We start from the raw sequence: 14,176 nt of genomic DNA, 5'->3' as shown, positions 1-14,176 counted from the left end.
TCCATCCTGGATTTTCTATTGCTTGAAGAAATGTGTTTAATGTATAAAATTAATATACATATGTTTGCTGCAGAAATGGCCACACCAATAAGCATGTTAACTCAGTGGAATGTTATTGAATATCGAAACTAGGTTGTAGATTACAAAATCCAGTGCAAATTTTCTCACCTGTAACCGGTGCATGGAAAATAGTGGTTAATTCTCCAGGTAGGAGGTCAGAATTCATTGTATCATCAAGATTATTAGAGGAAGATTGTTAACTTAGATCAAATAAGGATAGGGGAGAAAGTGTCCTTGACTTGTACAAGGCACCATCAGACCAAATGCATATAGCATTTCAATGGAAGCCATGGAAAAAAATAAATCTGGATGGTCAGACATAGACATGATCCTATTCTCTTCAGAATATCTCAATCCTTTATTGTCTTATTCAGCGACTTTACTTAGTAAATAATTTGGAAGTTGAATGCAAGCATTATACAATTAATTGCAAACCTGGTGGATCAAACCTGTGCGCTGGACTGGGATACAAATCTGGTATCAGGCTTTAAATGGCAAAACTTTAAATGAAGAGAGGCATCAAGTTATATTTATTCTCATCATCGTCGTCATCTAACAAGATTAATAATCAGAAATGAGCATTGTTGTGTTTCTCATATATGAAGCAAACCAATCAGCCACCGAATTTTCGACTTCTTTGTAGGAATCAGAGTGTTCCTCAGCCAGTGCGTGTCCCATTGATGAAAACAAATGGTAGGAAGAAGGGGCCAAGTCTGATACTATGGCGGGGGGGGGTATCCTGAACCAGTTTTGCTTTGTGTGCAGGTGCATTGTCGTGTAAAAAAATTACTTTGCCACGTCTTCTGGCCCATTCTGGTCTTTTTTTGATCAATGCATAGTTCAAATTGATCAGTTGTTGTCTGTAGTGATTATTATTCACAGTTTCACCGGGTTTTAGAAGCTCATGATACATCACACCTTTCTGATTCCATTAAACACAGAGCATTGTCTTCTTTCCGAATCGATCTGGTTTTGCAGTCGATGTTGTTAGTTGTCCCAGATTAACCCATGATTTTTCCCATTTAGGATTCTTAAAATAAATCCATTTTTCATTGCCAGTAACAATTCGATGCAAAATTGATTTTCTTTCATGTCTTTGAAGTGAAATTTGACAAATGGTTTTTCGGTTTTGCATCTGACTTTCATTCAGTTCATGTGGCACCCATTTTGCACACATTTGGATCTTTCCCATAGCTTTCAAACGGTCAGAAATTTGTCGTGCAACATTAGCATTGCTGCCATTTGCTTCTGACTCAAAGTATCATCTTCATCCAATACTGCTTGCAATTCGGCGTTTTCGAACTTTTTTGGTGGTCTTCCACATTCTTCATTTCTTACACAAAATCATTATTTCTGAACCTTTGAAACCATCTTTTGCATGTTGCTTCTGGTAGATCATGATCACCATATGCCTCGACAAGCATTCCATGTGACTCTGCAGCACTTTTATTCAAATGAAAACAAAAAATTAATGCTTTCTGCAAATCATCACTTTCTGGTACAAAATTTGACATTGTTAGCCTGAGGAAAACATATGATGATGTTTGTTCCATGACTTGATGCATACTAAATATCTGTGACAGATGTCATACCAACCAAACAAAAAAAAAAAAATGAAGGCTCGTTCACAACAAATGCTCTCTGTCGACACATTTGTATCTTAACACTCATTTCATACCGGTACACCTGGTATATTGCAATGATAACCTGACTGTGGAAAGGGCCAAAGGAGGGGTTGCTGTGTTTGTCAGTAATAGGCACCACTCCTCTGCTCTCCCCCTGGATACTGACCTGCAGGCAGCTGCATTTGAAATTCATGCACATTGGAGGTTTACAATTCGCTCTCTTTATTTACCTCCACTGGATGCAGTACACTCTGAGGCTTTCACAGATGTAATGGAACTACTCCCCTGACCATTTCTCCTCCTGAGAGACTTCAATGCCAATCATGTCCTGTGGGGCTCAACCTCTTCTTGCCCTTGGGGTCAAGTCTTGGAGAGCCATCTGACATCTTGAGAGCTGTGCATCATAAACACTGGTGTTCTGACTCATTTCTGTGCTGCTACTGGGCCATTCTCACCCATTGACCTATCTCTTTGCTCTCCAGCCCTCGCCACCTCTGTTCACTGGTAGGTCATTGATGATCTCCATTCCGGCGACCACTTCTTCATCTGAATTCATCTACTGGATTATGTGTTGCTGGAACAGAAGCCACTATTATGGATGATAGGCAGGGCTAAATGGATGCTGTTCAGCCAGATGGCTGTGTTTGAACAGTGATACAGCATCCGGGAATGGGTGGATCACATCACACATTTGATCCACGATGCTGCTGACCCATCCATACCAAAGTCTTTCAGTTCTCTTAAAAGGCGACCTGTACCTTGGTGGAGAGACAAATACTATTCAGCCATCCAGGATAGGCCTGTAGCTGTTAGAATATTTAAATGCCACCCAACAGCAGACAATCTCACCACCTTTCAAATCACAAGTGCCAAGGCTCACTGTGTCGCTAAGGGGGGGAAAAAAAAACCATGGCAGGTGTTCCTGGACTTCATCAACCGTTCCACTTGTTCCACAAAAGTATGGGATGCCATCCGGAAGATTTCCAGTACACACAGCTGTTTACCAATAGCATTAGTGCTGAAACAGGGGTGCCTCTGAACAACACCCAGAGACATTGTTCAGACGCTGGCTGAGCATTTTGCACAAACTACTGCCAATGCAAGCCAGGACCTGGTGTTTCGTCGCTTGCGACTGTAGAGAGGGCAAAGTTGGACTTCAGGTCCAACAATTCTGAGGCCTACAATTCCCCATTCTCGATGTGCGAGCTTGAATTGGCACTGACTTAGACTTATGACACTGCACCCTGTCACAACCACATGCAGTACTGCACGCTTCAACATTTGCCAGTGACATCCAAGGAAAGTCTACTAGAATGTTTTAATCTAACATTGCAGGCAGGCAATTACCCAAGCTCATGGAGGGAGGCAATTCTGATCCGTCTCCTCAAACCAGGAAAGGACCGCACATGTCCCAGTAGTTAACAGAGCATCACCTTAACGAGCTGGTTGTTAGAGACCCAGCGTGGATTCCGAAGATTTTGATCCACTGTCGACAACCTGACCATCCAGGAGCTATTCAGCAGGTTTTCCTCCATGAGCATCACTGTATCGACATTTACTTCAATATGAGTAAGGTATAAGATACTAATTGCAGACACTGTATTCTTGCACTACTGCATCAATGGGGCTTTCATGGCCACCTCCTTATTTTCATTCGATCGTTCCTGTCTCAGCGGTTTTTTAGGATCTGAGTTGCTGACACGCTGTCTGATTGATTTGAGCAGGAGAATGGTGTCCCTCAGAGCAGTGTTTTAAGTGTTACCCTGTTTGCAATAGCCATCAGTTACAACTTACAGTCTGGCAGTTAGAGGAGTGGACTGCAAAGATGGATTTTCAGTTTTCTGCTGATAAGTGTGTGTGTTCGTTTTAATCGTTCTCGTCACCTTTTTAATTTGCGTGCCTTAAAGATGGGGAACACATCCTACATTTTAGACACACATTGCAGTTTCTGTGTCTCATTTTTGACCCCAGGATGTCATGGTTGCTGCATCTGCAAGACTTGAAAGCCACAACCCAGAAGGCACTGAACATCCTCAAGTGCCTTAGCCACAGGTATTGAACAGCGGACAGGGCACATCTCCTGTAGTTTTATCAGGCTTTTGTGTGTTTGTGGGTGGACTACAGGTGCACGGTGTATGGTTCAGCAAGGCCCTTTTATTTGCGGATCATTGATACTGTCTACCATGAGGGGATTCGGCTGGCAATTGGTGCTTATCGGACCAGTCCCAAACCTATCCTCTGTGCTGAGGCGGGGGAACTGCCATTTACCATCTGGTGCCAGATCATGGTGAGCCAAGCGTGTAAGTTCCTCGCAGCTCCAACTTCACCCGAACACCATACTGGAAATCCTTTTTTCCAGCCATCCATGAGCCACGATGCCATTTGGGATCTGCGTGCAGCATGTGCTGGAGTCACTCAGTGTGGCTCCAGTCCAACCCCAAATCCATGGTTTTAGCCAGGCCCAGAGTGATTTTAGATTTGATGCCTTACAGGAGAGATAGCACTCCTGCTTCCATTTTTAATGCCTTATTTTCTGCCATTTTATATGACCACCACAACCATGTAGCTGTTTTTATGGATGGGTCTAAGCAGGGTGACTCCATTGGCTGCTCTGTCGTTTTCCTGGATATTGCCCTCAAGGTCAGACTGTCTCCCGAATTTACCATCTTTGACACAGAATTACATGAGATCTTGTGGGCACTGGAGCAGATGAGACATTCTCTCAGTGTTAGATTTCTCGTCTGTTCAGATTGTTTGAGTGCCCTTCACTCTCTCCAATGTTTGTACCCAGCAGATAAAGTGATCCAGCCTATCCAGGATGCCCTGCTCCAACTACAGCAACTGGGGAAAGAGGTGTCTTTCTGCTGGGTACCAGGGGACATGGGAAGTGTGGGGAATGAAAGGGCAGATCGAGGTGCCAAGGAGGCGAGTTGTGATCATCAGGTCTTCCAGTTTGCTATCCCCCTGCATGCTCTCACTTCGCAGTTGAGGTATAGTCTTGTGTCGATGGGAAGACTAGTGGCTAGAAGTGATCGACGACAGCTCCTTATCGTCAAGCCAACAACTCGGCTGTGGAGTACTTCCTTCCAGCCACGTCAATGGGATGAGGTCCTTCTTACTCATCTTTGCACAGGCACAGCCGTATGATGCATAGAGTTTTTCTCCGGTGAGAGGACACTCCAGTGTGTGGTGCTTGTGGTGTGCAGATCACTGTGCGCCACATTCTATCGGACTGCATTTTATCTACTGACCAGTGGAATGTGGCAGATTTGCCGACAGATCTGTAGTCTGTTTTATGTACTGATCAAACAAATGTGGTTCGTGTTTTATAGTTTTGTGAATTGTCCAATGTTTCTAACAAGATTTTGGGGAGGTGTTTTCAATGTGTCAACAGGATGACTAGCTCACCCAAGTTTTTTGTAAGTGTTCAGCCAGTCACATTTCCTTGTGCATTTCTTTTAGCTCTCTGTGTTTTGTTTTCCCTCTGTTTTAATTCCTTGATGAGCTTTCTTCTCTCCTCATTGGGTTTAGTGCATGTGAGACAGAGTGGCTGTGTGGTCATTTTGAGTGCATGCTTTTATGACAGTTTTAGTTCTTCTCCACATTTATTTGTTTTAGTAAGTGTTATGGCGCTGATAACCTCGCTGTTGGGCACCTATAAGACCTAGAAAACAAAACAAACACACACAAATTAAAGAAAAAAAGAAAGAATGGTGACCGTACCATGACAAACATTATATTAGATGCTTCATAATTTCTGTTTTCTGCTGTAGACAGTCCTGCACAGCTTAATTGTGTTAAAAGAATGATGATATGGAACCACCAAAAGCTGCAGTAATTGATATTTATTTCCAGAAAACTAGTTTCGATCAAGGAGTCATTTTGAAGTCGCTGATTTAAGTTACGTGTAGTTTAATTGTGGTTCCTGGGTATAAGAGACATAATTGTATTTTAGTTGTAGCATCTATCACATGCAGGTACACCTATTATCTGCTGGAAAATGCATGAGATAGTAAACTAACTTGTAGGTAACATATACAATAACTAAAATAGAATTATCAAACAGTGTAAAGTCCATGATGGAATAATGAGTCATATTCTCCATCAGGTTTCGACTACCTCTTGTCGTGCCCTGAAATGAGAAATGTTCCACGCACTATCCTTCCTACCCCTCCCACAGTGGGATACTGCCACCCACCAAACCTACACAATATCCTCATTGATCCCCACACAACCCCTACTCTGACCGATTGCCTCATGGCTCATAGCTCTGTAACAGACCTGTCTCATATGTTCTCCCACCACCACCTTCTCCAGTTGAGCCACCAACATTACCTATCCAGTCAAAGGCAGGGCTACCTATGTAACCAATCTCGTGATCTACAAACTAGCTACCACCATTGTGCTGTTTTCTATGTGTGCATGAGTAATGACAAGCAGTCTGTCCACATGAATGGCCACTGGCCAAAAAACAGCTGGGCCACCCAATGACTGAGCACGCTGCACAACACAACATATTTCATTTCAGTGATTGCTTCACAGCCTGTACCATCTGTATCCTTCCTACCAATACCAGCTTTTCTGAATTGTGCAGATGGGAAATCTCCCTACAACGTATCCTGTGTTCCCTTAACTCTCCTGGCCTCAGCCTTTGTTAGTCATTATGTTTTACACACCTATCCCCTGTCTTATTCTCATTCCACCACCAAACAACCCTTTTTCCATCAACACACTTACAATCTTTACTTACCTCCTTTTCCACTGCACCTCGCCCACCCCCCACCCCCCACCCCCGTCACGCCCTCCAACCAATCTCCTAGGGCCCTACCCTCTCTCCACCTCATCCCTGTATGCTCCTGCAAGTAGTATTTTACTGTCCCCCACTGCTATCCTGCTATCCCTCCCTGCCCCAACCTGCCCCTTACCCCTGACATGAAGATAGTAAGATAGTCATCTGACTGAAAATAGTTGTGTACAAATAAATAATCCTCACACCACCAGAAGTTTTTTAAATCAGTTATCATTAACAGTCTTATTTTCAGTTGACTGTTTCCTTTCTACTGTTGTCATTGCTTTGTCTCAAGCTTTTTTGTGTTTTGTGTCCATAATTTAATGTACAATTAATGCCATGTTCTCTGATTCAGATTAAATACTTTTTTCATTTCCTATAACTGTGTATATTGCACATTTGTTTGTAGGAAGAAGCTTAAAAGAATGTTTAGCACTTTACCTGCGAATGAAGGACACTGCCTTTATGGGAATTCGACCGTACAGTAGTGAACCTCTTGAAAACATCCTAAAGGAATGCCTAGGCACAAATACTGTCATGGCAGATATCACTCATCCAAAGTATGTAAATGCTATTATCTGCAGTAAGTAACCTAGAATTAATTTCAGATATTAAAAAAATTGCAGCAGGAATAGTACTATGTCTTGAAAATAGAGATTAATACTTTCATGTTGAAGTTGTGGGTTCTCTTTATCAGGTGTGATTTTGATTTTAGATAGTATTAAATCATGTACTGTGTGACTGATAATGATACTTACTTCATATTCTTATCTTCTTCATTTGTTATTTTGTTAGTCTCAGATACATTTCATTCTGTGCTTGTATAGTACAAACTGTATTCATTCCTTAAAAGGAAGGTTGGGGTCAAACACAAATGTTACGGGCATCTGTTTGAGTAATTGGAAATATTAACCACAGCCTCATGGCACATGTGTTCATTTATGGAATTTCTGTCAACTTTCCATTGCATTTCAAGACTGTTTTAGCTTGAAATATAACATACTGTTGTTGTTGTTGTTGTTGTTGTGGTCGTCTTCAGTCCTGAGACTGGTTTGATGCAGCTCTCCATGCTACTCTATCCTGTGCAAGTTTCCTCGTCTCCCAGTACCTACTGCAACCTACATCGTTCTGAATCTGCTTAGTGTATTCATCTCTTGGTCTCCCTCTACGATTTTTACCCTCCACACTGCCCTCCAATGCTAAATTTGTGCTCCCTTGATGCCTCAGAACATGTCCTACCAACCGGTCCCTTCTTCTTGTCAAATTGATCCACAAACTCCTCTTCTCCCCAATTCTATTCAGTACCGCCTCATTAGTTATGTGATCTACCCATCTAATCTACAGCATTCTTCTGTAGCACCATATTTCAACAGCTTCTATTCTCTTCCTGTCCAAAATATTTATCGTCCATGTCCATACATGGCTACACTCCATACGAATACTTTCAGAAACGACTTAATGAAGCATAATCTGTACTTGATGTTAACAAGTTTCTCTTCTTCAGAAATGCTTTCCTTGCCGTTGCCAGTCTACATTTTATGTCTTCTCTACTTTGACCATCATCAGTTATTTTGCTCCCCAAATAGCAAAACTCCTTTACCACCTTAAGTGTCTCATTTCCTAATCTAATTCCTTCAGCATCACCCGACTTAATTTGACTACATTCCATTATCCTAGTTTTGCTTTTGTTGATCTTCATTTTATATCCTCCTTTCAAGACACTATCCATTCCGTTCAACTGCTCTTTGCTGTCTCTGATAGAATTACGATGTCATCGGCGAACCTCAAAGTTTTTATTTCTTCTCCATGGATTTTAATACCTACTCCAAATTTTTCTTTTGTTTCCTTTACTGCTTGCTCAATATACAGATTGAATAACATCGGGGAGAGACTACAACCCTGTCTCACTCCCTTCCCAATCGCTGCTTCCCTTTCATGTCCCTCGACTCTTATAACTGCCATCTGGTTTCTGTACAAATTGTAAATAGCCTTTCGCTCCCAGTATTTTACCCCTGCCACCTTCAGAATTTGAAAGAGAGTATTCCAGTCAACATTGTCAAAAGCTTTCTATAAGTCTACAAATGCTAGAAATGTAGGTTTGCCTTTCCTTAATCTTTCTTCTAAGATAAGTCGTAGAGTCAGTATTGCCTCACGTGTTCCAACATTTCTACGGAAGCCAAACTGCTCTTCCCCGAGGTCGGCTTCTACTAGTTTTTCCATTCGTCTGTAAAGAATTCGTGTTAGTATTTTGCAGCTGTGACTTATTAAACTGATAGCTTGGTAATTTTCACATCTGTCAACACCTGCTTTCTTTAGGATTGGAATTATTATATTCTTCTTGAAGTCTGAGGGTATTTCGCCTGTCTCATACATCTTGCTCACCAGATGGTAGAGTTTTGTAAGGACTGGCTCTCCCGAGGCCGTCAGTAGTTCCAATGGAATGTTGTCTACTCCGGGGGCCTTGTTTCAACTCAGGTCTTTCAGTGCTCTGTCAAACTCTACACGCAGTATCCTATCTCCTATTACATCTTCATCTACATCCTCTTCCAATTCCATAATATTGCCATCAAGCACATCGCCCTTGTATAGACCCTCTATACACTCCTTCCACCTTTCTGCTTTCTCTTCTTTGCTTAGAACTGGGTTTCCATTTAAGATCTTGATGTTCATACAAGTGGTTCTCTTCTCTCCAAAGATCTCTTTAATTTTCCCTTTAATTTTCCTGTAGGCCGTATCTATCTTACCCCTAGTGAGATAAGCCTCTACATTCTTACATTTGTCCTCTAGCCATCCCTGCTTAGCCATTTTGCACTTCCTGTCGATCTCATCTTTGAGACGTTTGTATTCGTTTTTGCCTGCTTTATTTACTGCATTTTTATATTTTCTCCTTTCATCAATTAAATTCAATATTTCTTCTGTTACCCAAGTAGTTCTACTAGCCCTCATCTTTTTACCTACTTGTTCCTCTGCTGCCTTCACTACTTCAACCCTCAGAGCTACCCACCCTTCTTCTACTTTACTTCTTTCCCCCATTGCTGTCAATTGTTCCCTTATGCTCTCCCTGAAACTCTGTACAACCCCTGGTTTAGTCAGTTTATCCAGGTCCCATCTCCTTAAATTCCCACTTTTTTGCAGTTTCTTCAGTTTTAATCTACAGTTCATAACCAATAGATTGTGGTCAGAGTCCACATCTGCCCCTGGAAATGTCTTACAATTTAAAACCTGGTTCCTAAATCTCTGTCTTACCATTATATAATCTATCTGATACCTTCCAGTATCTCCAAGATTCTTGAACCAAGTGTTAGCTATGATTAAGTTATGCTCTGCACAAAATTCTACCAGACGGCTTCCTCTTTCATTTCTTTCCCCCAATCCATATTCACCTACTATGTTTCCTTCTCTCCCTTTTCCTACCCTCGAATTCCAGTCACCCATGACTATTAAATTTTCGTTCCCCTTCACTACCTGAATAATTTCTTTTATCTCATCATACATTTCATCAATTTCTTCATCATCTGCAGAGCTAATTGGCATATAAACTTGTACTACTGTAGTAGGCATGGGCTTCATGTCTATCTTGGCCACAATAATGTGTTCATTATGCTGTTTGTAGTAGCTTACCCGCACTCCTATTTTTTATTCATTATTAAACCTACTCCTGCATTACCCCTATTTGATTTTGTATTTATAACCCTGTATTCACCTGACCAAAAGTCTTGTTCCTCCTGCCACCTAACTTCACTAATTCCCACTAAATCTAACTTTAACCTATCCATTTCCCTTTTTAAATTTTCTAACCTACCTGCCCGATTTAGGAATCTGACATTCCACACTCCGATCCGTAGAACACCAGTTTTCTTTCTCCTGATAATGACGTCCTATTGAGTAGTCCCCACCTGGAGATCCGAATGGGGGACTATTTTACCTCCGGAATATTTTACCCAAGAGGACGCCATCATCAGTTAACCATACAGTAAAGCTGCATGCCCTCGGGAAAAGTTACGGCTGTAGTTTCCCCTTGCTTTCAGCCGTTCACAGTACCAGCACAGCAAGGACGTTTTGGTTATTGTTACAGGGCCAGATCAGTCAGTCATCCAGACTGTTGCCCCTGCAACTACTGAAAAGGTTGCTGCCCCTCTTCAGGAACTACACGTTTGTCTGGACTCTCAACAGTTACCCCTCCGTTGTGGTTGCACCTACTCTACGGTCATCTGTATCGCTGAGGCACGCAAGCCTCCCCAACAACGGCAAGGTCCATGGTGGTGAGGGGGGGGGGGGGGGGGGGCGGCTATTAGCAGTATTTAAATATACAGTACTTGAAGAAAAAATAGTTTTCAGTTCCCTCCAGTGAATCTAACTGTGACGCAGGAAAGAGTGAGGTAGACAGTTATTACTGTTCTTAGCAGTCTTCCTGTGGATGTAAAGTATCTGACCAACATCAGAAGTGTTTTTAAATGTAGATTAATGTTGTTTCTTTCTAATAAATCTTTTTATACTATAAGGAATTCTTAAATAGAAATGAGTAGTCAGCTATAAACATGGAAATTGCTGGTATGTAGCAGTACAACACTTCAAAAAATTTCTGTTCAGTCTTTTGCATGATGTGTTCCTGATGACAACATTTAACATGAATATTATCAAAGGAACATGGTACTACCTGATAAACATATTCTACTAACGTTTTTCCATATCTGTGTAGAGTCCACATGCTATAAAACACATACTTTGTAGTACTTAAACTGTTATACTGGTGTATTGCAGAAAGTAGTGAGGAGGACTTTTGTAGAGATGACATTGTTCATCTGATCACATCATGCCACCTCAGCAAGATTGAACAAATGAATATCTTACGCACATCTTAAACAAATACGCATGGTTTAAGTTATTTGTCTGATATTAATGCATTATTGAATTACATCAAAATAGCAAAGGTCTGAGAATACTAGCATCCAATGATTGTTTAATATTGTATGTATTTATATTGAACTAAGAGAAGGATAGATTGCTACTCACCAAATAGAGCAAACATTGAGTGTCAGACAGACACAGTGAAATATTTTTGCCGTGTCTGCTTGTGACTTGACATCTCCGCATATGATGAGTAACAATCTATCATTTTCATAATACCGCCATTGAAATTTCCATTATGTACAAGCAATGTATCATAAGGTATTTAAGAACCTCCCAGGAATGATAAATATGAAATAAAAAAATAACTGCTGGTGATTGACTTTGAACCGGTGACCCGCAGCATGGCAAGCAGCGATGCTGATCAATGCAGCACATGGATGGCACCAGAGATCATGGCATTGCTCCTTCTCCTTGAGAAACACCTACCTGCTGCTACAGAAGTCCTCATTGCAGCCTCCTACAGCTATCTGAGTTTAGATCTTGTCACTTGTCTTCTGTGTTGTGGCACTGGTGGGTCCTCACATTCTGGTTACGTTGTTGCATTGTTTTGATTGTGGTGAACATAGAAGGTAGCCTCTTCCATCAAAGCTTCATTATCAGCAAGTGAGTCATCAGTCTCCATCAACCTCCCATTGTTGATTGGCACCTCTGGAGTGTAATAGGGCTTCTTATACAGGCCATGGATGATGTCGCTGGCTTTTGTTTCCTTGATGAATACTCATAATCTTCAACTTTGTATGTGATGTCCAACAAGCAACAAAGGATATGATATAGTCAAAAGCAACACTTTAGTAGCTTTCCCAATAGTCGCACTTTCCATATGGGCACAAAAATCCATACCATATCTGCCAGGATGTAACTCGTCACTAGTGCTTCGTATTATAGTTCTCTTGGTTTTTCTACTGGGTGTCTAGGGTCTGTATCTGAGCCAGCTGCCTTGATTGTTCAGTCTTGGTGATGAGGTTTCGTGTAGTCATCCTGAGTATTGTCCAGTTGAAATGGGAAATTGTTATTGTTTCAGCCTTATGACTATGGAGTAGAAAGGATTACTTGAAACCTGTGGTGTATTATTTTGCTGTGTTGTATGCAAATGTCACAGTGGACTGTATTGTATCCCAACCTCTCTCTTCAACATCTATGTACATCTACAGCGTGTGAGTCAACATCGTATTAAAGTGTTCTGAGAGGTTATTCATCTTTGGATTGCAGGTATTAGTCATCCAGTGGATGATGTTGCAATGTGAATTATTTTTTCCACGTATTTGATGCAGATTTAGAACACCCGATACAAAGACTATATCAGATCGTGGAAATGTGGCACGTGCCACTCAACCTGTGCAGGAAATTCGAGAGAGATTAATTATAGGTCTTCTACAATAGAGGAAGACATGGAAATTTTTGGAATAGTTGATGACAGACACCTTCTGACTTTAGAAGAAAATTATCAGATATGCAAAAGAAAGGCAGAAAAGAAGCTACTACTAAATGACAAAGTGTATATGACTAACCACTCATTATTTACACTAATTGGTAATATAATATACAAATATCCCAGTATATAGCAACGATGACAAAATTAAAAAAAAAGAAAACTCTCTCTCTCTTGCCTCCCCCCCCCTTCCCCAACGTGCTTTCTCATGCGCCCACCTGACGTCGACATACTTACAGTGGAACAAAAAGCAACTATAAACAAAACCCGAGAAAGATGGCAACACTTACAAAAGCAAATTTCACTCAGAACACAGAAAATGGCAATTTAAGCATTATTTTAAAAAATGCTATGACTACACAAAAAATTGGAAGCTTTCAACCAGATTTTCACATGAGGGGAAAGCTGGTGGGTGTACAATTAATGAATAACTGATGTGTAAATATAGTTCCATTTTATTATAGAAACTTCCATAAACTGTTGTAATTCTGTTACCTATATATGACAAGACCGTGTGAGCATTAATGTTCTCAACGAAGTTTTTCCTATCCGGGTGATTTCCAAGAATGGAGCGTTTGCTTGCACCCTCCGTTCACCTGACCTTACAGCTTGTGATTTTTTTCTTATGGGGTTACCTTATGACCAAAGTGTATGAAGAAAGATCTCATAACATTGGTGATCTCAAAGCAAGAATCCGGCTGGAAATCGAGAGAATTCTTCAGGGTATGCTCCGTCATGTGATGGACAGCTTCGGAAATTGCCTGCGAGAATGCCATGATTGAGAAGGCTGCCATCTTGTTGATGTTATTTTCAAATAATGAAAAAAATATGTTTATGTTTCTTAAATGCTCTTTAACGTAGGATATGATTGTATGAATAAAATTTTGAAATCTACATCCATGTTTATTTTACACGCACAAAAAAAAATACAGATTTGACTGTCGGACCCTGTATAAGAATAAAAATAAGAATAATTTGTGCTGCTCACTTACGATCATCTTATAGACATCTGTTTAAGGAGTTGATGATCCGTGTAATATGAAACTAACTAACTGCATGCAGTGGAGTGTGCGCATCTGATCTTGCTGTTATGCGTGTTTAATTGCACAATGTTGTGTGCTGTTATGTTGATATTTATGTGTGTTCTTATATCGGCCTGTGATATCTTAATCATCATCGAATCCAGCCTTGCTGTTGACCATAGAGTAGATTGTGAAGTAAGTTTATTGCAAATCCTCGAGATGCTACTGAATTTTTCACTTTGATCTTGTCTCTTTGTTGATTTTCTGCTGTTGAATTTGTAGGCAATTGCTAAGGTATTGTGACTCACAGTATTCTGCTAGATAAATTGAAGTTTTATGG

General features: G+C 40.9%; 1 protein-coding gene across 1 annotated transcript in view; it reads left to right on the top strand.

Annotated features, from left to right (window-relative positions):
- LOC126355021 (85/88 kDa calcium-independent phospholipase A2-like) overlaps positions 1-14,176 on the top strand; it is a 188,329-nt gene that overhangs the window by 115,994 nt on the left and 58,159 nt on the right. The window contains exon 8 of the mRNA XM_050005165.1: positions 6,884-7,034. Coding sequence (XP_049861122.1) covers positions 6,884-7,034 — 151 coding nt within the window. The remainder of the gene's footprint in view (positions 1-6,883; positions 7,035-14,176) is intronic.

The sequence above is a fragment of the Schistocerca gregaria genome, chromosome 3 (genome assembly GCF_023897955.1).
Source record: "Schistocerca gregaria isolate iqSchGreg1 chromosome 3, iqSchGreg1.2, whole genome shotgun sequence".
NCBI classification, from domain to species: Eukaryota; Metazoa; Arthropoda; class Insecta; order Orthoptera; family Acrididae; genus Schistocerca; species Schistocerca gregaria.
The sequence above is the reverse complement of the archived record's forward strand: the minus strand, read 5'-3'. Positions and strand labels throughout refer to the sequence as shown.